Here is a 26,556-nt window from a genome sequence, read left to right as displayed (position 1 = left end):
CGCTGTGCTACACAAATACATTCGCGCATTTGAAATATATACTCGAAGCGTGAATATTACCTAGGATGTTGCTTTGCAGGGGTTGTTTGCATGCTGCAGGGGACGCTAGTAAATGCCACGGCCAATGCAATATGAACGTTGTAAATGTGGATCAAAATTGCTGCTTTGGCAATTTTCTAACCTAATTGTATTATCATCTATTGTATTTGAATTATTTTGTCCTATTTTATCTCTTCATCCATCGCACTTTATATAAGAAAACCCCTGCACATCTCATCTTCCTCTACATTTCACTCCATCGTCCCTCACTTCATCCCTCCCCATTAAAATGCCACACGACACAAAGAAACCCGATTGCGCTCCACCGTATCGGTTGATGACGCATACGCCGTGCGTCGCCCGAAGTCGACCCCGACGACGGGTTCGGTTCGGTCGGGGCAACTGGTGGAACTCACAGGCCCAACAGGCCACCCTTATCATCCATCCATCGCTAGACGCACACCGTGGGCCGGCTCTCATGCTCAGTCGAGAGAGTACAGTGCGACCGTGCGGACGCCTTTACATCCTTTTTCCCTCCCCCGGAGCACTTACGGTACGGGTACGGGAGTATACGCGGGCAGTGCGGGTTTGTGCCATTCCAGCTGGGCGTACCGGGGGCCCGAGGGTTTGAGGAGTGGATCGAAAAGCCGGGAATATGGGAAACCAGAACGTGCCACTTGACGCGTCTGTGAATTGTAAAATGGGAATTTGCTGCGAGTAGAGAATTCACACCAAAGGTTGCGATGGTCACCCTTATCGTAGGGGTTGATTGATAGTTGAGGGTGTGTTTGTGTGCGTGCTTGTGTCTCTTATTCCTTGTGTGCGTGCGTGTGTGTGTGTGTTTTTGCATAATTTGTTAGTGTACCCGCTCATTAATTGAATTCAGCGTTCGGGAGTAGAAGGCAAGCAAAGCGTAGCGTCATAAAGGTGACGAGGCGTCCTTGGGCCCACGTTGCATGGTGTTGGTGAGAGTTGACGCTTCGGCTCGAAAAGGATATCATTTACACTTGGCCTGGTCCTGCAGTGAAATTAAATGAGGCGGTTCGAGACGCAGCCCGCGGCACAGAACACAGCACAGGGTGAAGCCGTTTTCGCAATGGAACGCTTCCCTTGTTAGGCTAATTGAGTTTCGTCGCTTCTCCGAAGCAGGGTGGCACTGTGCACAGTGAGTGTGATAATAAATTGCACCAGCTCTTCCACCTAGTGGACCGTCGGACCGTGGGCATAGGCAGCAAACGCCAAATATTCAATATTTATTACAACCACCCCTAACCGCCAACAGAAACAATGAAATTGTGGCGGCGTTGTTTGCCGTGCGCCCTGAAGCCTTTGCCGACAAGAGCGAAACGTGCGGCGAATATGAAATCGACTTGTAAAGCGTAAGCGTCAAAAGCCTCCCCGTCAGCAATGTCGGTGTGTGTGTGTGGTAGCAATAAGTGAATATTCGATACGGCAATAATTTCAGTGCGCAAAGGATACAACAGTGTGTCTATGTGTTTGTGTTTGAGTGAGTGTTTTGGTGTCGTTGTGTTTGCAAAACCTTCCCTCTACCGCTTCCACGTCCAACACAGAGGGCACGTCCAACAATGCTTTCGTCCAAGTCTCTGTGTATGTGTGTGTTTTCAGAATACAATTACCAACCCATCCCAAGGGTCGGCCAGTCGAGTCCGCCCGAGGATGAAGGACCATCGGACATGGTTTGGAGAGGATGGGTATCGACGGGCGAATGACGCGTCTTTTTCCACCACCACCATCACCATGTAAATTGAAAGTGAAGCACCACACCGACGACAACAACGGCGACGATGACGATGGAGATGATGATGATGCTGATGATGAGGATGGTGGTCCGTCGCGGCGGCTCAATAGGGAACTTGCTTGCTCTGTGGGAAGTGAATGATGAACTGTAATGAGGAATAATTCGGATGAATTGATGTTTCGTTATTTTTCTATTACCTTCTCTCTCTCTCTCTGTCTCGTTTTTTTGCGACTCGACTAGCACCGACCACAGTGCGATACAACGACAGAAAGAAAGAAGGTAGTGGTCTATCAATTTTAGGGTCGCACAGCACGGTGTATCGTGCACGGTCATGATCAGCGGACGAGCAGTAGTACAAAACGCTGCACGATAGTCTGCCCATGGTCCATCTTTTTGTGTGGGAATTATGAGGAAAATGCTTGCAAATTAGCAAATATTGTATTGCTGATGAGCGAATTGATGAAAAGGCCTTTTTCTGTTGCAGAGGAGTGATTTGATTGTTCGATGGTGAATAGAATCAGATTCGTCATGCTATCAGGCAGAGTATTTATTCGATAAACCATCAATTGAATCGCAGACAATTCAAGTCATTAACAATAAGTCCAAAATGATATGTTGAAAGGCGAAAGTATATGGCAAATGGTTGTCATTAATTTCGTATGATGAACCACAAGATAAATAGTTGTAGAAGAGTCTAGATTTAATTTTCGATATATGATTGATTGATTTAATGAATAATGGTAGCATGTTGGCTATACTTGTTGTATTGAATTTAGTTTAATTTATAACACTAAAATCATCAACGACCATGCGCCTCCATGGGAAATGTTGAGTATCAAACTGTTTTATAAACGATACGATCGGTACGTAATTTCCTTTTGAATAAACATAAACTTTCTTTTATCACTTAAAAGGTACTGTTATCTACTACTGGTGTCTTAATTGTACTCCATAACCTTTCAGCGTAGCTAAAAGTTTCGCCAAATAATGCTTGCTCATGGTCGCATCTACGTTACACAGACCATATTTTCCCACTAAACAAACGCAACAGTGCTTTTCTTTTTGATTACTTTGCTCCCCGAGAACGCACAACTAAGCAACTGCCGCACGTGTGCGCCTAACACTCATTACCGGAAGTAGCGTCCGTTAAAGCGGTTGATTAAGTCCACGATAAACAAAGCAACAACAACCTACACCATTCCCATTCTTGGAATAAAAAGAAAAACAAAACTTTCACTACATTCTGCTTAACCATGGCCTTTCCGTCCTCGGTGCTTGTTGCTGACGAACAAATTGTCTGGAAGTTAGATACCCGCTTTCAGGAAGGCGCGAAGGGGGGGGGCAACAAATTTTCACCCTCATTGACACGTTTCGAGCATGTCCCGAAACTTTTGCCCATTGTCTGGTGCCCAACCTGGTCGCTGTGGTTTTATCGATTACGACCGTTCCCGTCCGTTCTGGGGCGCACCCTTCTCGCTTCTCGATGATGCCCGTCACCCCACGCTGTGTATGATGTACCGGAACATAATAAAGTACGTAGTCGGACATGTCCTGTCACGGCAGCCGGCAGCCGTACACAAAAGCCGCACAACCATTATGCGCTGACCGACAGGGACACGCATAAACAATTTGCCCACAATTTCCGTCCCCACCAACCCACCCTTTGGGGGTGCGGCCCCACCATTGCCGCTTGAAATGTGAGAAATGCAAAAAAATATCCGATTTCTTGCCGCCTCTTCGCTCCGGTTTGGGGCAGGGAAAGCTTTCTGTGTGGCTTTATGTGTGTGTGAGTGTTCCCAGAATGAAAGAGGCTCAACCACTTCGGTCAATGACAGACAGAAGGGACGATGAAATGGAAGAAACATCCACCGACTACATACTTACCTGGTAAGCCGTGAACCAAGGCCGAGTATCTTCTCAAGAGTTTAACTTCCCATTTCACCAGAAAAAAAAGAACAGGGAGGCGTACTGTGCCATGGGCAAGGTTGCCCGTTGGTTAGGGCAATGAAAATCTAAACAACGCCAGCAACACACAAAAAACAGGGCGCCTCCTTTGGTTGATTTTTTTTGCTGTTGTTGTCGTCGTGTTGTTATTTCTTTGGCTGATGTTTTGTTTCGCTGCTTCGACGGCGTAACAGTGAATACAGTCTGCTTGGGCTGTGTGAACGCCCCTGCTGCCGGCGCTCATCGGTGGACATTCAAGCCTGGCCGACCGTAACAATGACATGGAATAGAATTATGGGGGTGGCATATTTAAGGATGTGCTCTGGAACAGAGGAAGATAGAAGTGATTTGCTGTATGAGGCAACGGGTCAGAACGATTTTTGCGTCGTTTCTGTTTTTTGCACAACGTTTTGTCTTGTGGCTTTTTTTATATATTATTGTTGCAAAATCTGGCCTTACTGGAAGAGGCAACTGGAGTAGCGTGACGATAAAAAATGCAAAAGACAGCTGTATTATTCATAGGCAACAGGGACTGGTAAGCTCCCTATCTCTCTGTCTCTGTAGGAACGTTTTCCTCCCCTGAACTAACATATGCAAGTGAAGTGCCTGTATGGCGCTGCCGTGGGGGAGAGGGTAAAGTTCGCTGAACGGTTCGTTGAGTGTGATGAGTAGCGTGAGGGAAAAATGTGAAGTTAAGTTGCAAACAATGGATCAGCCGCAGAACGAGAAAAGTGTACATTGCGGGGTAGATGATTTATAAAGCAACAACAGAAAGGTTGTTGAAATGGAAAGCGAGAGAGAGAGAGCAGTGTAGTGTATAGTTTATGAAAGAAAGGATGTTGCATTGATTGTGGAATATGTTTCATTTTAATGACCTGTTCTCGAGGGAGCATGTTGCTGTATAATACATAATTTTTATGCGTGGAACAGCCATTTCTAATTAAGTTCAAGGCTGTTATTGTAAAGCTAATTGATGGTTAACTAAAGGTCATTTGATATTCAGCTAGACAATATCAACCGTGCATTTCAAAATGATACGTCTAGAGGCTCAGAATAATGGTCTGAGCAATGGATAAGATGATATGAAGAAGGTATCTTTTGCCAATAAGGCTATCTTTTCGATCGATTGAGTTATTTTTCTGAGAAAATGTTGTTCAAACCATTACAGACGGTCACAAACAGCCTTAGGGCCTTCCACAAATTTCAATTCCACGTCGCTAGAGTTGATAGTTTACAGGGCATTGAGTGCTTTTTCCAGCTCTATTCGGAGAAATGTCTTCATTATAGTGCCTTCCATAACATCATTTTTCAACTATTTGGACCAGGAACTAGGCAATTACTACGATTTACTAACAATCTGGGGGCAATTTTATGTGATTTTGCGAAAATCGAATTAACTGAGGTATATCAAAATTACTGAAACAATTGTAAGGCTCTGAGATAAAATATAAAGACACTACCGCTATGATTGAGTACACATTTTAAAGTTCTGGTCAATAAAATCCTGGTCACGGCACCAGAATACGTTGTGACATTCATTATTTGATGTAGCAAATGTTTTGCATACATCTGCTTAATGCATCATGTTTGGAATTGATCTTGTAATAGTAATAAGTTCCTAAGAGTATTTGACTACACGTTACAAGCAGCTGACAATCGAAATGAATTCGAATACGTTTTAGTCAATCATTTAAAATGCTCTCACCGTAACCTGAAACTGAATCATGTCATTAAGATTGTCATCCGCTTAACAATTTAGTCGTTCAACCGGGAAGAGCCTAATTACTGACATGCTGTTACATGATTGCAGAGTGGGGAGATTAATTGAATGCCTCCTGCATGAAACACAACACATCAACGCACACACTTCTATTACTAGCAATACCATGTATAGAATTTCAATTTGCCACCAACCACCGGTAGCATCACGGTTCACGGTGACAGTCTTCGAACTGTCTTCTAATTGGCAAAAGGCAGGAAACTAAGCACGCGAACGGTGCTCCAGCAGGTACGCAGCAGTCTACTTTATCGATCGCTTCACGGGTGGATTTGATTTGCCAGATGTTTTCTACGGAAAACACACCACAACCTTTGCAAGCACCGTGTGGCATCGGGGTTTGAGGTCCTCTTTTCACGTACAGACAGCCATCAGTGGCAATTATGGTTGCAAGATCCAATCCTCCAACCGTCGAACCGATTGTTTCGTGTGTACCTACAAGTCGGACAGCCAGGCTCGAACCAGCGCTCACCGGTCGATCCGTTTGCCAGTGGTTTTGGCGTTGGTCGGCGGTGAGGTTCCATTGTTAAACAAATTCATCTGCTCTACACCAACTCAAATTGAATTTGTCGCCAACGATAATGATACGCTTCGCTTTTAAACGAGGGTGAACCGGGCCGGTACACGCGTCTGCTAGAGAATGCCGAGCAGCAGCAGCAGCAGCACCAGCTCACAGCACACATCTTAGCGGAGAAACTTGACTTGCGTCGCATGGCACAAAACACGGGTAGATCCCCGGGCGTTCCTGGTGCGTCTGTGTGTCGACTTTTGCCGCCCGACGTTCACAAAACCGGCTGGGAGCCAATACCCACCGCCCTGCATCACAGGCAAGAGGCGCGTTGATTTGATACTTCCTACTTAGCGTTGAGCACTGGCGGTCCGGCTCCTCTGCACCGTCGCGTTGATTAATTCGATCCGTCCATCGGGCGAACGCGCTCGCCCAGGCGATGGCGTCGTGGCGAAAGCCGAACTGTGCTCTCGAATGTGCGCGATTGGTTCACGCGGAAGAAGCTGTTCGTTAATTGTGCTGAGAACGCAGTGTGTGGCTTCCGTGTTTTTGTTAGCGTGGCGTGTTAGTACATGGATAACGACGGTTTGCCAAATTTTGCCAAGGTGACCTTGAAGCGCCATCGTTTAGGCTTGAGGGACGAGCTCAAGCTAGGAATGCTTGGTACCAAAGTGTACTGAAACCTTTCGAAATCATAAATTGTTTCACCATCTCAAGGGCCTCATGAAACGCTCGGTAGACAACATGGAGGACTTACTTTACCTCGGTGCGGAAAGGCAAGAAAATTCAATCAATTTCCTGGTACAGTCAACCCGCTTTCCTGTAGCGTTTGATGTCTCGTTCAACGTTGGGGTGGAAGTTTTCTCGTTTAGCAGATACTCGCTTGCACATGCACACCGGCAAGATGAAAGGATGTTGTAAAAGGCGAAACAACAGGTCACCTGTATCCGCCATATCTTCGGTGCGTTGTGCCAGGGAAACGAGAACATATTTTCTTACTCCCCCTCTAGCAAACGGTGCGACATTGTTGTTTCTATGCGTCGCGTGCCCTCGTTGGAGCTGACTGCGACCGAATTCCATCACCACATAGCGCAACCGAGTTATGCCTTGCACCGTGTTCGGGGAGTGATATCTTACCCGTTCTGTGAAATACCTTTGTATGCTCACAACGGTAGCAGCATTCGATGAGTGCGAGGATTCGATCGAAGGATACTCCCCGTCCGCAGGTTGACGTTTGCTCGAGTGGCAGCTTGGGAGGAACGCCGGGTGACGTGTTCGGAGTTTGGCGTTTGCGTTCCACGATGCAAAGTGTTCGATCGATGTTGTCCTTCCAAGAACTCCCCATTAGGCAGGCGGACCTTTCTGTGTCTCTATGGGTGACAGTTTGCTTTATTTCTTTGTGCGCCACTGGGTGGCGTTGTTTTTTGGGAGCAAATGTTCACGCTGTGTTTACTGGAAACAGCGTGCTCAACTACAAGCAGTAGTCAGCTTTTTTAAAAGGTACATTTATCTGTGTTTTAGTTAAAAATAAAGTAAAATCATGCGAAGAAAAGTATTTATAAGGATAACTAAACCAATTTTAATATATTCAATATCTTGGATTGAATAATAACACGACCTTGTTTTGCTATTTTTTCGGGCAGCTACTCGAATCTAATGTTTTAAATGTTTAAAAATTCATGTTTATTGGAGGGGTTTCTAAAGTAATCTTAGAAGCATAAGTAAATATTTGGGACCCATTAATACATGTCAACAAAACTTTTTTTCGTCTACGAATATGTTTATCTTCTTTTGACGTAGAATTGACAAGTTGAAATTAAATTTTACTAATAGGATATGCCGTTTAAGATGTCTAGAGATTAATCTGATTGGAAATGTCGTTTATGATGTCCAGAGAATCTTCTACTAAAATAACCCGCCCCAATTGTTTTTAAAAGCCCTTAGCGGTTACTATTTTTATCGCCATCCGGTCTCCCAAACGTGCTGCTGCCAATCAACCGAGAAACAAAAGCCTTTCCAAAACAAACCTCATGCGACGTGACGTAAAATAATTATCCATTCCTGGCATTTTGATAATCATTTTAACCTATTTCCACCGTTCCATCCCATCCGTACTTTCGACCAAACAAAAACAACCGAATCACACTCCCGAATCCAAATCCAATCGCCGATTGTTCCATCGACCATTTGCGTGCAAATTGATATCCTCCGCACGGGATCACATTACACGTACCAACCATCGCGGGAGTGCAAACAAAGGTGAACAAAAATTGGATTAATGAAACCATTTCCGTCCACCGCCATTTCGTTTCGTGACGTCTGCAATGGCTGGATAGGCGGTAATCCATTGATAGTGCCTTAATTTTCCCCTCAATACTTCTTGCATTGAACCTCAGGCGATTGGAAAGCGAAACCTTCGTCAACAGAAAATAGGACCTTCGTTGGTGGGTAGGATTTCGCTTGCGTTTCGAAATAGGAACGTTTGTCTCATCGATAAATCCATAAACTGAGTGTATTTGTGTGCGTGTGTTTTCCTACAAATCGAACCCATCAAATCCTGAAGAAAGTGGGTAACCAGAACCCGAGCACAAGCTCGATCGATTGCTGTTTGCTTTAGTGCCCGCTCAGGGGCGGGACGGTATGGCAAACTGTTTTCGATTGAGCTAATGAGATTATATTACTGATAAAACAGTGCGTTTATATAAACATATTTTGAGACGTTCTTTTTGTTTGTGTAAACAGGAAGCCGTGTGCGTGCGAGTGTGTGTGTGGTGTGCGGTGTGAGAAGCAGTAGTGGTAGCCGTAGGTGGTGGTTTGATTGAAAAGGCTCCGGTGGTATTTAGTTATTGTAAAGTGCGCACCAACTGCAAGTGACCAGTGTTTGTGGTGTTTTTCGACCGAAGTTTTGCTGCAAATAAAGCTGTGAATTAAATCGAATGTGATTGAAAAAGTGTGTGTGTTTGTGATTGTACGTGCAAATCAGTTCAAATTGAAATTTTCTGCAAAACCCAAAAAATCCGACCACTCCGACCGTTCGACCGTGGCGACGAACCTGTGGCGATTGGGACCGCTTTCCCCCGGCATGGTTTAAGGGGCTATGGGACGGGCAGCAACCAGTTTCAACACATTTACCAACGTATTGGTAAGTATCGTTGGCCAATATTGAACCTCCCTCCCCCTCCCTTTTGGGACATTTTCATTGCAAATCCAATTTTCTTAAATTTTCTCTCGCACGTCCTGCCGCACCATCTCCTTATACCGTTGCTCCTTTCTTCCCTTCACAGTTGAGTGGGTAATAATTCATGCATAAAAATGTTCGCCACCATCTTTTCTGCACGATTGAACACACAGCTCAATACACACACACACACAGAGCGAGCGAGCGGAAGAGTATGTAAGCCTAAGCGGTGTAGTCCGTTACTACAGCATAAAGCGATCGATATCCACCGTCGACTACCTGGCTGGGATGGAATGGAATCATTCGTTCGTTCGTTCGACTTCAATCGAACCGTTTACACATTTTGCTTTCGAAGTAATTGGAAGCGAGTCTCCTGAGTGTGTGTGTGTGTGTGTGTGCTTATTGGTACGAGTGGGTATGTTTTCCGACCTCAGTACTTCTCGGTCTGAAAACTCCCGCTCACGTCCACAAATCTAGCAAACGTTCATCTCTTTAACCCGCGCACACCGTGTGACACCGTGTGGTTAGCTGGGTGGGATGTTTATAGGCTCGTAAAAAAACCATCGTGCCCCTTTCACCCCCCCAAATCGATACGGTAAGGTTTCACACCGCAGCACCCTGCTCGAGCAACCGCAATGTAGCTGGTTGGCTTACAGAGCAAACAGAATTATCCTTCCCTTCCTCCATTTTGTTGGGGCGCAGTGGTGGTTTAGCTGACGGATTGACTGTATTGGTGGGTGGTAACTTCACGGAACGAAAGGGACGCAACGATTCCAGGGAAAAACGGCTCCCCACCGTTGGGCCAGGCAGGCGACATCCGTGTCCCGTGTCTGTTGACGCACACGTCTCATTATCGGTGACGTTTAATCAGGCTAATGCGTTTTTGCGGGCGAGAAAATTGTGTTATTTTGAAGTTTCGTGTTTGGGGTTCGTTTTGTGTCGTTGTTTCTGTGTGTTTGTGTGTGTGTTTTTATGGAAGCCATAAATGAGGAGCTCAAAAACAAAAGAAGAACGAGCAGCTTGCCCCTTCTCTGCAGCAAATTCATTGTTTAGCGGCATTTTCTAAAATAATTGAGAATTACTTTCCAGGGCCTTTCTTGATTGAGGTTAAGCTTAAACTTTATCTACTTAGCAGACGGCGGGGTAAAACAAGGTAAATGCTGAAGTCAAAAACATTTCAATAGAGAACTTTGAGCAATCTCATCCATAAGAAGGTTACGAAACATAAGGCGAAATGGTAGCATCATAATTTTCGTTGAAAAGCATGAAATGTGTCTTCAATGTGTACACAGGAGTCGAGTGATTTCCCACCGTTCAAGATTTGGTACGTGGTTTATCCTATGTCATGCACGAACCTTTCAATATCCTGACACCTGTCACAGCCATAGACAGTGTAGATATTGCTTTATAAATAATTTATACTGAATATTCATTCCATACGGCTCTATATGGTCTTCTTGCTGCATAAACTAGCACGAAAAGTATTGCCATTCCACTAAAAGTATGTGACTTTTAGTAGTGTGTTACAACAAAAAAACCAACCAACCAAATAGTAGTCAAGTCAGTATCAGCACAGCACTTTTCGTTCGTTTCAATGCCGAAGCTTTCCTATCGATTTGCACACGGCCGAGCGATCAACCGCAGACGTGAAGTGAGCAAATCGTCTCTAGCCTCCTTCCAACAAGCCTTCCAGCCCGCGAAAGCGACCCTGGGCTGGGTCGGTTGCTTCAGCCTTCCCCTCTTTAAGGCACGGCGGGGCCAGGCTATCGGGACTTAAATCGGGGTCGTACCCGGAACGGCATCCATCGGCATGCCATTAAGACCATTGAACGACCGTGCCTTCCACCTTCCGTGGTTGGTGCCGAGACCAAAAATCGATATTATCTTTCGCACCAGTTCCGAGTTTCTAATTTTAGCTCCACAGGAATCCATGGGCTGGTAGCACACACACACACACACATATATACAGACACATTTACATAGCAAGCTTCCCCGGCAGGAGAGGGCTGGGTAAGATCGTTACACCATCTTCTCACCGCAACTACACCCAGTGCCGACGGTGTGTCATCAGCTTTGCATCCAACCTGGAGTCGTCGGGAAGGGGCAGGGCAGTCACGTACAGTGTGGCTCGAAAGGTAACAGTCGACCAGGGATAAATAACAAACTGCTGTGTATGAATAATGCATGATCTGTGAGTGTCGGGACGGAAGGGGGGCGATGTGTTGTAGTGGCTACTCGCTGGTTTGATACGGAGCGGCACTGCCAGCCAACCAGCCAAGGCCCATTTTGCGCCGCGATGCGATTCGAAAGCACTCGCCGGGCCAAAGTACCAGTGCGAAGGTATTTCTCCCGTGTAATTCATTCCCGTTTGCTTTCTCGCAAATCATTTATTTTGATTTGAAAAGGGCTTGAACGGAGCTATGGGCGAGGAACGAGCGCTAATGCGCTGTAAATATTCCTCCCAATTAAAAGCTGACCTGTGTTGTGTTGGGAGGGCATGGCTATTCGATATGAGGATTAGATATTTATCGATAGTATACAATAGGTGGTGTAGCTTTTATTTGCTGAACAGCTCTTTATCAGTGCGTTATTGATCGAAAGTAGCAACGCCTGCTGGGTTGCTTTCGAGCCAAATCTTTGTTTCCAAAGTGTAGTGACCTTTGTCTAACTCTCTCCCTCTCTCGCTCCCTCTCTCGCATACAATAAAGGAAGCTCAGATATACATTCCGAAGATCAAAGCAAGCACAAAATGCCTGCACAGAGCAGCAGCGCCGATAGAAACTGTTCCGGTGTGTTGAAAAGTGTTCAACCGCATCGGGAGAGCGGGAGAACGAAAGCCTTTGCGGTATGGGGTTTTGCGCTTTGGAGTAGTTGTTTGGTTTGTGAAAGCATTTTAATTTATCAGCACTAAATCGATCCACAAAACGGTTCACTAGCGCTTGATGATCCGTAAAACGATAGTGTGTTACGATACGTATAAAATGGCTTGGAATTGTGTAAAAAAATAATGCCTGAAACAGAGCCGGTGGTGCAGCCTGGGAGCAGAGTTTGGATTCGGAATTTAGGTCACCCTTTAATTAGTGTTTGTAATGGAATTCTTAATGCACTGTAGCATCCATAATGTAGCAGAAAGTAATTGGTTCCATTTCTCTAGTGGATAGCAAAATACTTGCAGAAAGGAAAAGATATTACTACTTAAAGTAATCGACTGGAAACCCAAAAGAGATGAAGTACTGGGCTGCTCCATTGCTGTGGAAGAATTTCGGTTAAATTTTTATTGTTGCACCAACACTACGCTGCACAGTGACGTAGAAAGTAACTTCAAAGAATTCCCACAACACGCACACATTCCTCACACATTAGATGTAATTTATAACCTGTAATTTGTGTGTTGCGAGACACCGATCATTTAAATTATCATAAAGGCAGATTCCGTGTGCGGGTCAAGTCTGACGTTCGTTAAATAAATTACCGCACCAAATTAGTTCGCGTGCTACGGCTTGCGCGCCCGTAACTGTGTGGGCTCGGAGGACTCGAGCGCGCTACAAATTGCTTGATTGTAAAGCACGCAACCAGATCGAGGCACAGCAAACACATCTCCCTGGACGGGACAAAATCGTGTGTGTGTGTGAGAGTGTGTATATATACCAAACCTCATACAAAACTGCTCGGCTGCGAGAATGGGCCGATAGAGCAGAAGGATAATCAGATAAGTTAGTGTGTAATAACAGTACATTATCTTGCATTGTGCTGATCCGCACCGGTTCTGGACCTGTGTCCAGGTTATGGGCGTACGAGGAACAAACTGCTGTAATGGGGGAGAGGAAAATATGGGGTTTTCATGCCGTTTTATTGGCGATTAAAGCGAAGAGTTGAAGAGGAAAGTGTATTCATTTCGTAAGATCATTATCAGCTGGAAGAGTAAGGAAGCTCATAAACCGTCGTTCTGTCGTGGAATGGTGCATTTTATTTGTTGATTGAAAATGGGAATAAAGCACCATTATCTGTTTTAATCCTGACCATCCATTTTGAGTGGTTTGATAGCGAACAAAGAGAGGCTTGTGTCGCATGCAACGGGAAATTTAAAATGCAGTTCAATATTGGAAATCATGTCCAATATTTCATTCCACAAATCAACTATTTTGGCGTAATATTTCCTCTGTGACTTCACCAGCTAGAAAGCTAAACTTTTCCAATTTCATTCTCAACTCTTGCGAGTCAATTTTTCAGCCGTCTCGTGTCAAAAATAAACCCCTTTAGCGAGCCCTCACTAGCAAGACAGATGGCCACAGACAGCAGGCAGTGTACCGTATTGCGCCTCACTCATCCCCATTCCCTTGCAAAAATTCCCCCGAAGCCGCCGGAATGGAAAATGCCAATTTCCAGCAGTCGAAACTGCCCGGGGGAGACTTCCCACTCGCGCCCGATAATCATATGCAAACGAGTATGAAATATTCATATGTAATATATGCGCGATCAAGGCTCACCCATTCCGAGCCAAAGCACAACGGTGGTGTGCTACAGGTACCTTGCATACATTCAGGCGCAAAGAAGAAGATGTTTGGCTTCGCAACCAAGTTTGATTCAGCGGCAGAAACGACATTTTGTGGGTTTCTTTCTTCTTGCTGCTGCTGTTGCATAACTTTTGCCGATTTTTGGGGGGAGAGAAGAAGTGCCCTGTGGATGTGAAGGAATGAAAATTGAGATTGACGGTATGATCAGATTTTCGTGCACCGTTCGCCCTTACCTTACGAAACCGTCAATGTAATGATGATTGGCTTGTCTGTCGCGCATAAGTAATTTGCACTCCTTTTCACGCCTCAGCCCATTCATCAGCCACTAAACTAGATAAAATTATGCTACAATAAACTCGTTACGCTTACTGATAATTTGATTTTCTCTCATCGCTCTCTCTCTCTCTCTCTCTCTCTCTCTCTTTTAGATGCAGTCGTAATCAACGTGCTGAGACGGAAGAGAGAAAACAGTGTAGTGACAGAGTCGGGTGGACGGCGGCGCGAAGATGCCGTCACGGACTGCCCTATGGACGTGGATAAAGCTCCTCGGGCTGGCGCTGGCGGTGCTGGACCACGCGCCGGTCGCGGCCCAGTCAAACTCGCCGCAGACCTGCCCGCCGGGTAGCGACATCAGCCCGTGCGTCTGCCAGGTCAAGAAAAACGGGCTCGACATCCTGTGCGAGGCGACGGACGTGCAGCACATCACCAAGGCGATGAGTGCGCTCAAGGGCAAGAGCCCGATCATCTTCTACCTGAAGCTGCGCCACAACAACCTGCCGAAGCTGCAAGGGTTCGTGTTTCTCGCGCTCGACATCCGGCACCTGACGATCCACAACAGCAGTCTCGCCACCATCGAGGAGACGTCGCTCAGCTCGCTCGGTAAGATTTGTTTTCCTTCTTTTCTATTTTTTGTTGTTGTTCTCTGTCCTTGAAATGGAACGAAACGAACCCAACTGCCTCCCATCCCCATCAGCCGGGCCTGCCCTTGACGTGTCTGAAAGGAACGTAATTTCATCCACAATTCCACTTCCACTGCCCTTGGACGGGGGGTGTGTGGAAAAATTCATGACCCCACAGGGACGACCAGAGACAGAGCACAGAAATCACGCCCTTCAAGTGCACGTTTCCAAAATGGGGGAAGCACTTAACTTTTTTACGACCGACTGACTGTCTATTCCTCGGCTGTTGCTAGTGCTGCTGTTGCGTGTCATATTTTCGCATACAAAGCTTCGCAATTAAGAAGCAAATTTGCTGTGCGGGGTGTGTGTGCGTGTGTGCGCTGCATTGAAGCAGAAGCAAATGGTATTATTATGCCTTATTTTTGGATGCATGAGACGGGCTGTGGCGCAAAAGCACGCCATTCGGTGGGGCAAAAAAAGGGGGGGCATGGTTTTTGGAAGCGCAACTGATTTTATTGCATTTAAACATTAACTCGTTTTGGTGTTATTGCTGTGGTTTGATGGAGACTGTTGCAAATATCAACCAAGAATTAATGAGTTTGCAGAATGATGACATGAAAAAGAAGCCTTCCTTGTTTTACTCTTTCTTTATGAAGTCATTAGGTATGATGCAAGAGGAAATGAGTCTATGATATGTAAAGCAGCTAATATATTGTAATGAACACTGATTTAAGAACAACTAACTGACAGAATGCAGAAGAACGAAGACGAAAGAACTGAAGACTGATGACTTGGAAGAGGTAAAACGCTGAAGATGTTGCCTAGGTAACGATCCAAAGTCATAGTCCGTTTGAATAATTTGACATTACGGTCAGATGTCAGAGGTCAAATTTGCCGGATTTTACAGTACGAAGTTTTATGGATCAAACGATTTCTAATTGCTTTTTCAAATATGTAGTTGGTAGGCTGTTTAAAGCTTAATCGAACATATTTTCCCTATTAGAAAAGGCATCATAATGTCCTTCTATGAAGTTGCTTTAACCAGTTGCACCAGTAACCTTCATGTTACAAATTCACCTGCAAAAGCTCCCACTGGAAACTCAAATAAACAGGCTGATCAAAAACCCCCTTCCCTACCAAAATCTCTAAAATCGTACTTTATATGCTAATTAAAACATACCCAAATGTATTTACCCTTTTTCTGGCCCCAGGACGGGGACTTACCCAGCTCGATGTGTCCCAAAACCAACTGATGAGCGTACCGTCGAGCGCCCTCAAGAACCTGCACTATCTGCTGATCCTCAACCTGAACCACAACCGCATCTCGCAGATCCACAACCGCGCGTTCGAGGGGCTGGACACGCTCGAGATTCTGACCATCTACGAAAACAAGCTGACGTTCATCGAACCGGACGCGTTCCGTGGATTGGACAAGTAAGCAGACCGCGGCTGATTGGTTGAGATGCGCCAAAACTGTTAATGCATTGCACGCCCTCCGTTTCTTGCAGGAAGCTTAAGCGGCTGAATCTGGGCGGCAATGATCTTACCGCCGTCCCGCAGAAGGCTCTCTCGATGCTGGATAACCTACGGAAGCTCGAGCTTCAGGAGAATCGCATCAAAACCATCAAAGAAGGTGACTTCGAAGGTAAGGCCGCTCTGTCGGGTGATTAAGACAATTCAAAGGGGGGGATTACAGAAATAGGGAAACACGAAACGGAACGCGTGGAATTACTAATGGAACGTTACTGCCTACTACCGCACAGGGCTGGAGAATCTGGACTCGTTAATCTTGGCCCACAATCAGCTAACGGAAGTGCCGGCCCGGGTATTCTTCCACCTCACGCTGCTCAACTCGCTCGAGCTGGAGGGTAACTCTATCTCCTACATCGCGAAGGAAGCGTTCGAAGGATTGGAAGGTAAGGCTGGAAGGGAGGAAAGGAGGCGATGGTCATTGAAGCGACGTAACACGTAAACCCCTTCTTTACCGTTCTCCGCACACAAACAGAAAACCTACAGTATCTTCGCCTGGGGGACAATAATCTCCACATCATTCCGAGCGAAGCGCTGCGCCCGCTGCACCGTCTCCGGCATCTGGATCTCCGCTCGAACAACATCTCCGTCATTAGCGAGGATGCTTTTGTGGGTTTTGGGGATTCGATCACCTTTTTGAATCTGCAGAAAAACGAGTAAGTAGCCGCCCACCCGGGTCTGGCAGACAATCAGGCTAAAACTGCTCTCTCCAGACACGCACATCCACCCTTGCTCGGGGAGCAAAATTTGTCTGAAGCCGTTTAGAGAAACCAACCACGCCAACGGAAAAGTGCTCGGAAACATTTCGACATTAATTAATAGCCTTGCCGGTGTTTCCCAATGGGGGGATTTTGTTTGTAAAACCGTTGCGTCCGAGTCACTTTATCTGTGCGTCCTTTTTGAGTTTCATCTTACGTTGTCTTTGTATTTGTGTGTGTGTGTAATCCCTAGCATCAAGGTCCTGCCGGCACTCGTGTTCGAAAATCTCAACTCCCTCGAGACGCTCAGCATCCAGAACAACAAGCTGACGCGCATACCGGAGGAGGTGATGGAGCCGATCATGGACTCGCTGCGTGTCGTCGATATTATGGGTAAGTTGTGTGTGTGTGCGTTGTGTGCGAAACACTTTCCCTTTCAGTGCCGTTGCTGCTACCGAACATCCTACAGAAGCACAGAAAGGTAAACTAATGTCTCTATAACTCAATGGACTCGGAGTTGGAGCGCCGTAGTTATCTTCATTTTATCTCCAGACCCCTACGAAGTGACTTTCACAATTGCTTTCACTATCTCGGGGTGGGTGTCCCGGGAGGATAGACCGGAACACCGGTTTGCTAATGAATACTAAAGAAGCGACGAGATTGCGGATAGACGCGTCTTTAATTTATGTGTAACGCCAGCGTGGTGCGTCCGAAGCAGCTCCGAACGGGTCTGGGTATGGGAAGTAGTATGAAACTGTGAAGAAGCACGTGGATTAGAATCTAAACGAAGTGTTTTTCAAGCTCGGGACCGCTTTGAATTGCAGTCCATTAAAACGAAACGAGTTTATTCGGATCGTAAATTACGGGCCGGCCAGGAGCGTTTGGTGTTTATGTGAGCTCTCCGTGCGACGGTACACCATGAAATATGATTCGGACAGTTCATTACAGAAATTAATTTTTAAAATACGATATTCAGCATTTGATTTGTATCTTAATTGGGTGGAGATTTATAAGCAGTAAAAATGTAGGTTTTTATTTAGTGTTAAACCATCAAAGTCCGTCTGAGCCAAAGGGCAATATAATTATTACACTTTTAACAAAAAAACATGAGTTGTCGTATTGTTTTCAGCAAACAAATAATATAAACAGTTAAAAGAGTACTAATATTTGATCAAATTCATCTTTCGTACATTTCCGCAAGATGGCGATAGTAATCCGCTAGATGGCGCTATTGGAAACTCCACGCGATAGTGTCTGGTTAACCATTCCATGGTATACTTTGATGTGAGCAAACAACCGAAAGCACACCTACAGTCAGTCTAAATTATTAAAATTTGAATTGTTTTTATATTGTCTTATCTTTCGTTAAGCCTTCATCAAAGTCCAAAACAGGCTAGAATAGAGCGATATTATAAAATATTAAAGCTGTTACGAAAGACATTTGGACCTTTTCTTAGTAAAATCATCAATTTGAAAGATCCTTTTCCTTGAAATTGTATAACAAAACGATTGATAATACCGTACTATCTTACCGAGACCCAACCAAAGCACTTTAAGTGATTCAGCAACCCTTAACCGTTATCTGTAAATCATCAATTATTAAATGAAAACGGCAAGGATATTTCCTTGAACGTTCTGCAATTACGTAGGAAGAATGTTACGATATAATAATGCGCAATTATAGTTCCCGTAGTTCCAGTTAATCAATAAACAACCTTGCAACTTATATTAGCACCAAAAAAGTCTACAAAAAAACAAAAAGTGTGAAAACTGCTTTTTATTCTCCTTTTGCCAATTCCAATCCAATTATCGAATCCAATTAGTAAACTTTTTCCCCCAACATAAAGATAATGACCATCGAAAGGCACATTTTAGCTTCATAATCTGGACTTTTCGAACGTAATTTCAAAAAGAAAGCCAAATAATCAATAGTGGAAAGAAAGAAAAGCCAAAAAAAATCACCTTAAACTTAAAGGCAAGCATCCGGTTATTGGTTCTGGTCAAAAGGATTAACTTTTCAACTGTGTGCAATCCAACGGCAAAAAACCAACCCCTTGATAACGAATCCTTTATCGGCTTATAACGAACACAGAGGATAAAAAGGAACGGATTCAAATGCGTACACAGACACAGAAACACACAGACAGCCCATAAAACACCCCTGGCCACCCCTCCCCTCATACCCACGAATACCTGCCCGTGATAGAAACTGACACGTTGGGTGTGAAAAGTTTTCCAACGACTCCGGTACGAACGAGGTCACTCGCTCGCACGGTCGTTACGGCAGAAGCATGCTATCGTTCCGCTTCCGGTGACAACTCAATCAACTTCGCCTGGTAAGAGTGTGTGCGTTTGTGAACAAGAGTTTTTTTTTCTCTCTTCTTTTCCTCTGTGTCTGCACCATTTCTCCTTTGTTTGTGTGACCATTCCTCTGTGCGTGTGCGTTTTACTGTGGAAACCGAGGACCGTGCCAAAAGTTTTGTCACACCAAAGGCCGGCGAGCATACGTAACGGCGTCTGCTGACGACCGGATGCTGAAAACGACCATTTTCATGGTGTTGCAAATTGCGTGCTGCCGTGTCCGTTTCGATGGCACCCCACGTCACATCCGGCGTCAGCCTTGGTTGCCGGCAAAAATAAATGAAGATCAATCGGGGAGCATTTTATTTCCCCCCAAGGAGCGGAGACATATTAGAGGCTTTCGTAGCTCTTAATTTCGTGTAACGCCCCCTCCACGGGGGGAGAGTGGATTTCTTTACGAAAGGACATGCGGAACCAGTTTGGCCAGTTTTGAGTTGCAGCAACCACTCAAGCTCAGTGGGAATGGTAATGAAAAAATATGCGAATGCGTGAGCCATTTGTTCTGCTCCGGCGGTTCGTTTGGTTGTTTGCTTTGATGGTTGATTTCGGATTTTTATTCCATTTCCCCTGCCCAGTGTATTCAAGCTCAAGCTCAAGAGATCTGGGGAATTAAAGTGAATTCAACAGCGCTCGGCGTTTGAGGGAGAGCAAACAAAAGTCTTAGGACCGATCGATCGATACGAATTATCGGCAGCCACTTAGCACACCATCGAGCACACGACTAGCCAAGATGGAATGCAAGTTGGAATTGGTTTCGGCTCGTTTTCTCATTCTTTGATGTAAAAGCTTCAACCATTCAAGCGCAACGTTGGTGGAATAGAAATGAGTTCGGATGCTTAAATCAAAGCTTAAGCAATATTTTGCTCAGCAGCGATGCAAAGAGCAAGATAAGCTACGAAGTGAATGAAGGCAATAATAGTTCGCATTCGGAACGTTGTGAGCTACAGCAAAAGAATATTAATAGCTAGTAACAGTCGCAGTCGGAAGCAATGTTTTGCAGGTGTTTATGATTCATTGATTATTCCCCTGGCTGTGATAAAATCTACCAGCAATGGGAATAACTATGGTCTCACCGGTCGTAAAGAAAATTCTACTTTCACATATGTGTCCTTCCACGAGTGGGTGAGCGTGTGTGTGTGTGGGTATGTGACAGTCCTAGATTGATGTGACTGTGGGTAGGAACGAACACTGTTTTTAGGTTGTTTCACATTGTTCTATTTTGTGATAGTAAAAGGTTTTCAATTCTTGCCAAGACACGTGCAAATTTATTTATGAAGAAGAAAATAAGGCAAAGCAAATTAAAGCCTTATGGATTAGCATTTAGGTTTAAGCAACGATGATTATTTCATCTTATTAATAAGTATTTCACTAAAATCAAAGATAAATAATGATAAGTTGAACCGTAGGAAATTTAAATTAATAAATAACATAAATTGTTGAAACTTTCTTACTTTCATGGCATGAGAAGTTGTCATCATTTGCTTATGTACATTGAAACCTTTTAAATTATTTGATGCAAATGTAGAGCAACGTAATAGCATAGCATCAATATATTGATTGAAGAAAATTTCTTAAATCATAAAAAGGCCAATATTGGATGTAAATTAACATAAGTTGCAGCACAGTGGTCCCAGAGGACCTGTAGCAACAGTCTCAAACGACGCTTTATTGACAAGAAGTGTCAAACAAATTCAAATAAATGGTGTACCATAAAATTAGATAGCCAAATAAACCTTAAAATACGCAAAATCAATAACATGCAAAGTGGTGCCAAAACAAAAAAAGACGCTTTAGTTTAAGCACACACTTTAACCCCAAACTTTATCTTCAAACAGCCATCTGATCCCATTTTTATCGCTTCTGATAGCCAGCTTAAATTACAATCGATTCCATTTACCCTCTGGTCTCTGTTTTCTCTCTCTCTTTTGCCATTTTCTTTCTCTCTTTCTCTCCCTCATCACCATTTCAGATAATCCGCTGATCTGTTCGTGCGAGCTCGTCTGGTTCCCGAACCTGCTGCGCGATCTGAAAAACCGGGACGACGAGATGACGCAGAAGAAGCGCCCGATGTGCACGATGCAGAACGAGCACCGGGAGTACTACGTCCAGAACATGCCGCTCGAGCGGATGAGCTGCGTCGGCAAGAAGTACCACACGTCGTCACTGAGCGGCAACGGGAGCACGGGCCGGCCGGGTGCGACGCTCCTGTCAACCGTGCTGGCCGCCCTCGTGACCGGAAGCACCGTGATTGGGTACGGTCGGTTCGTCCGCTAGGCGCGCGGGTGAGTAAATAGGGAGAACCGCGTTGCGAAGGATGGGCAAGGATGGGAAACGGTCCTTGGCATGTTAGTAGGGTAGCGTAGGGTAAGAAAGAACAAACAAACAACAACAAACATACAATCTAAGGCTAGCACAGCGAAGGGAAACATATGGCGTGGCGTGGAATATATTTTCCAGCGAGCGAACAACACCCAGAGAGAGAGGGAGCGCGATGGAAATGGAAATACAAATACAAATGTCACTCTAATTTTCCAACACTTGCACACTTTGGTTTGGGGTGGAGAGCGCGTGTGTGGCCGGGAGCTCGGAACGCACGCTTGATCGCGCTTGATCTTTCTTTCTTTTTTTATCGACACACACCCCAGCCACGTCACCACCGGGTGATGGTGTGCTGATATGCGTGTGTCACAAAGGCAAACAAACCAAAAAAAAAAATTACAAACCAAACAAAAAATCACATTACCAAAGAGTCTTTCAATGAAGTAAACTATGCATACGTTTCCGCGTACGCGTACGCCCCTTTTGGTCCCGCGGTGCCGATCACTCGTCGGCGCACGGGGCCGTAGGGGAAAGCGTCCGGAACAAGGGAAAATGGTGTTAGCTTCCAACGGTGGAGAGAGAGAGAGAGGGAGAGAGATAGAAAAGGAAGGAGATAGGATGGCTAGGAAAAAAGAGGAAAAACAAATGTTACAAGATTTTTCATACAGTTCGTACACACGCTTCAAGTATTGTTCATACACACTCGCCCCCTGTAGCAGCAAATCACGCGTAACAAACACACTCACAAGTGGTGTCGTTGTGCTTCATCGGTTTCGAAAGCTTGTTTTCCCCGCCCATGTTGGTGCAGCACACACTCCTAGTAGGCGATGGATGGAAAAGCATCGCTCCCGATATCAAGTCAAAATCTCATCTTACTCATCCAGTGTGCCATGCTAGGGGCAAAACACACTCTCACACACACACATACCATATAGCTAGTAAGGACGACTTTATGACACGCTCGACACAGCTCGGGTAGGCACGGGAGGCCCTACCCTTCGTTTTCAAGTGTTACCCCCGTTTTAACGAAACGGAGACTTTTGCCAAGTGTCAGGTGCAAGGGTCCCCGCTTTGTGCACTGGAAACGATAACATTTGATGGATTTGTAGCAATTTTTGTTTGGCGAATTTTATTTCTCAGAGTATCCTGTTTTCAAATCTAAATGCATATTAATACCCCTAGCGTCTAGCCGGGGGGGGGGGGGGAGGAAGGAAAAGAAACAATCCTGAAGAAATGTTAATTGAACACATATCCAAGAGAAGGAAAAAGCTATTTAAACTCTATTTACAGCGTGTGTTGCAAGCGTTCAAGCAGCACGTTTTTCACGTGTTTCTGTGTGTTTTTTGTGCACGGAACTATTTACAAAACTATTCAAACACATACATGCACTGAATGTGAAGCGTTGAAACAGAACGTTGAAAAAGAATGAAATGAACAATGGAAAAACATATCAATGGAGCTAATTCTACCATTCTACCGATGCACACATCTTGATGCAACGTTTGCATTATATTATATACCTACTGCATGCATAAATATATATATACACCGTATACACGCATATAGTTTGCGGATTTAAAAAAAAGTAAAAATAAAACTGCACACAATGTCAAACTAAGATTAAGAACAAAAAAGCGCGCCTAAAACAAAGCGCCAAAAACAAACGCAATCCCCATTATTAACCTTACCCAAAAGTGGAGGAAAACATGGAAACATATCAAATGGAAGAATTTAATTGTTGCATTATATGAACAAACAAGAACAAAAAGCAGAACAAAATATATGTCAGTAGATGTCTATATACATAAATTTAAATATATTTAAAGAAGAAAAAATAAGAAGCATTAAATATACTCAACAAGAAAACGGAAAACTAAACACACAAAAATACACATATCAAGTATTCTACCAGTGTAAGAGCATTTAAAAATAAGCATAAGATACCGGTTAGATAAGCCAACGTGAAGAGCAAAACAAAAAAGGAGGATAAAACAGAGCGAAACAGAGAGCATAAAATCATGTTTGTTACATTTTTGATACATGAAACCTTTGCCTGTACACGTCTAATGGTGCCCAATTTTTTAAAACCCAGAACAAAACAAAACAAAAAACCCATGGTTTCGTCCCGATTCCAACTTCCAGCAATACATATCAACCAAACCCATGGTTTGTACGGTTCATGAGACATATCAAATGGAGGACTCTTGAATGGTTACGCGATAAGAGTAGACACAATCCAGACGACTGCTATCATCCCCAGGAAAAAAAGTAGATAACACAAGTAGACACATTGCGCGGTACATAAGGTACATACATATCAATCTTTTTTCCCCCGAGTCCCTACGCGAGTCTCTTTAAAATCAGGCGTTAAAAAAACATAAAAAATGGGACGTGGGCTGATAAAATCATACCATTACATCCGTGGATGTATCTCTTCCACATCCTTTTTGCGGAGCATACACTACACACACCTACGCTACATATCCAAAACATATCATTAGATGGTAAGACATTAATCACGCGCTAAACACACACTTTTCTCCCCCTTCTAAGCACCATTGCTCCAGGGGACGGTGAGCAATTGGGAAGGAGTGCAAATGATTCATTTGTAAGTGTAAATCTCAATGATGAAAGTCCGCATGTACCCTAAGCGTTCTTGGCGCCAGCGTGCGCTCTGTTGCGCGCGCGCGTGTGTGCTTTAGATCGTTGTTCACTTTCATTCATCTCCCTTTCTTTTTCCCAGTCGATGTCAATTACACACTGTTATAGAAGTTTTGAAGCTTGAAAAGTTTGCTTTTGCACTGCACACGCACTGACTCTGACTAAATGTAACAAAACAAAAAGCTTAGCTTTGTCTCACAACTTCGATGTCAGCAATCGAGCACGAGGTCCGTAGCACAATCATCAGAATTAACACGCCTTTGATGAAGATTCAAGTGTACGGGCAATGTTAAAGTCTGTTAAGATGACTACAAAAAGACAGAGAAGACTACACTTTGTACAGGTTGACCAAAGTTAATACAACACACATTTTCCCATTTAGTGCAGATGGAAGGCAAACAAAACAAGCCGAAATCATAGTTTCACAGTTTCACGAGCTAGATAAAAGTTTCTGAGCCACGTGTGGAAAGCAGTTGCAGTTAGTTGCTGTGTTTAAGGCAAATATCATCCAGACATATCGATAGTAAGAAGCATTACGCTGCTCACGGTGCTGCTCAACAGACAGGAACGGTGAGACGCAAACGATTTACACTAACAGTTCGAATTCTCATCTGCACCATTGTTTGACGCCGTACCGAAGCTTGCACGCAAGGTGTTTGTTATTGAAAGTACAGTCGATTTTCTGTCATTTTTTATCGTTGCCACCACACACTGCACCACAAACCCTTACAAGTGTTTTCTACCAAATATATTGTTCAATTTGCCAAATTAATGTGAAATACCCGGTCTGGAGGTAATGAAAATGAAAACAAAACAAAAAAAAGCACCAGAAACACTCTCCGCAGCGAGTACACTGGTTATGCATTCCGTTTTTCTTCACTCCTTTAGATGTATGTCTGTGCTGTGGGTGGTAGCTGTTTGTGCAGATCTGTATGTGCGTGCGTAAGTTTAAACCCATCATTTTCCCGTCCCACGTTGGTTGGTTTGGGGGGGCGTAAAACAAAGGATTAAAAGGGATAGAGACGAGCAAATAACCCCTCTTTCAGGAGCGTAAGTGTACGAATCGTTCTGGTCTTAAGTGTTCAATTTCAATCACTTTCAATCTCGATGTTCTTGTTGCTCGTAACGCGGTGGCAGCTAATGATGTGGAAGGTGTAAAAGCGAAGAAAAAAAACTAAACACTCTCTCACACACACACATACACTCAGAACTTTCAAGTAAATACCGAATACGGAATGCAATGACTCTCAACACTGTGTCAATAAGTGGAAAGGTAAAAGCATTAGAAGGAAAGAGAATGGACAAGTGAAGCAAAAATAGCGGAAAAGAAAAACAAGACCCCAAAAGACAGAAGAAAAAAAAACAAATCATAATACATATATTATACAAGATAAGAAAGCAAAAGACAAAACGCAAATCGCAAACTGTTAAACTAATTGTTCAATTTATTTACGATAAACGGAAGCTTGTTGTTATTGAAACCGATTTTCACAAGTTCATAACAAAACCACACACAAAAACATAACTGGCATGCAAAACGAAAGGAAGAATCTCAATGTAAGTTCAGAAATGTCTCCAAAAATAGCATCTAAACCACAAGTTAAACCAAAGCAGCAATCACAAAGAAACCCACTCGCCAGTGTAGACAGCAACAGAGGTAGTAGCTGTGTAAGTATTAGTGCTAGAACAGAGCAGTAGCGGCAGCAGCAGCAGTGCCGCAGTAAACGCGCAATCGAAAGGCAAACGGGCAATCTGTAGCGCACCGTAGCTAATCGTATAACGCTGCGAGTAGACACTGTGAAACTCCCATTAGAAAACGGCAATAGCACACACACACACTAGGTGAAAAACACACACACACAGACGTGGTGGATCTAGAGTCCGGAGCGATGAGTCCGAGCTCCGAGCGTAGTGTCAGCGAGGTAGGGCAGGTGGTGGTGAAAATGGAGTTATATTTGTATTTGCAGTTTTGTTGCAGTTAGTGCAAGGATTGCGAAAGTAGATCGAACAACATCAGATCGGTGCTTTTGCGCCACTATTCCTTGAGGGTAGGTCATGTTGGTGATGATGCGATCGTGCATACATCCAAACGTGCAGCAAAACTGTGGTGGTTAAGTAGGGTGCAATTTGGTGGAAAAGAAAGAAGTGTAAGAGAGAGAATGTGTGTGTACGATAGTACATTGGAAATGAAAAGGAGAGAGAGAGCTGTAGGAGTGTCTGGAGAAAAGGAAAAGCCATAAATGCGATGCTAAATAATAAAGAAATTTTCCCCGAATTGATTCGGAAAGCCAAACGAGTTATGTTCTGTTATTTTCGATCCGAACAAAATGGGTGCTCCGGACAATTGAGCCTTAACAATAATAAAGGGT

General features: G+C 44.4%; 1 protein-coding gene across 2 annotated transcripts; it reads left to right on the top strand.

The window, feature by feature from the left end:
• The first annotated feature begins 453 nt into the window (after positions 1-453).
• LOC1276849 (slit homolog 2 protein) lies at positions 454-26,480 on the top strand. Of its 2 annotated transcripts, none has more exons than XM_061643038.1 (9): positions 454-592; positions 8,770-9,169; positions 14,148-14,598; positions 15,830-16,052; positions 16,127-16,263; positions 16,382-16,534; positions 16,624-16,804; positions 17,100-17,239; positions 21,177-26,480. In XM_061643038.1, exons 3-9 carry the CDS (start codon positions 14,226-14,228, stop codon positions 21,479-21,481), a joined length of 1,512 nt encoding a protein of 503 aa, XP_061499022.1. In that variant the 5' UTR covers positions 454-592; positions 8,770-9,169; positions 14,148-14,225; the 3' UTR covers positions 21,482-26,480. The 2 variants fall into 2 exon arrangements, with proteins under 2 accessions (XP_061499022.1, XP_061499023.1); XM_061643039.1 differs by having other exon boundaries at positions 529-625.
• Positions 26,481-26,556: the final 76 nt, after the last annotated feature.

This window comes from Anopheles gambiae, chromosome 2, assembly GCF_943734735.2.
Source record: "Anopheles gambiae chromosome 2, idAnoGambNW_F1_1, whole genome shotgun sequence".
Classification (NCBI taxonomy): Eukaryota; Metazoa; Arthropoda; class Insecta; order Diptera; family Culicidae; genus Anopheles; species Anopheles gambiae.
The sequence above is the reverse complement of the archived record's forward strand: the minus strand, read 5'-3'. Positions and strand labels throughout refer to the sequence as shown.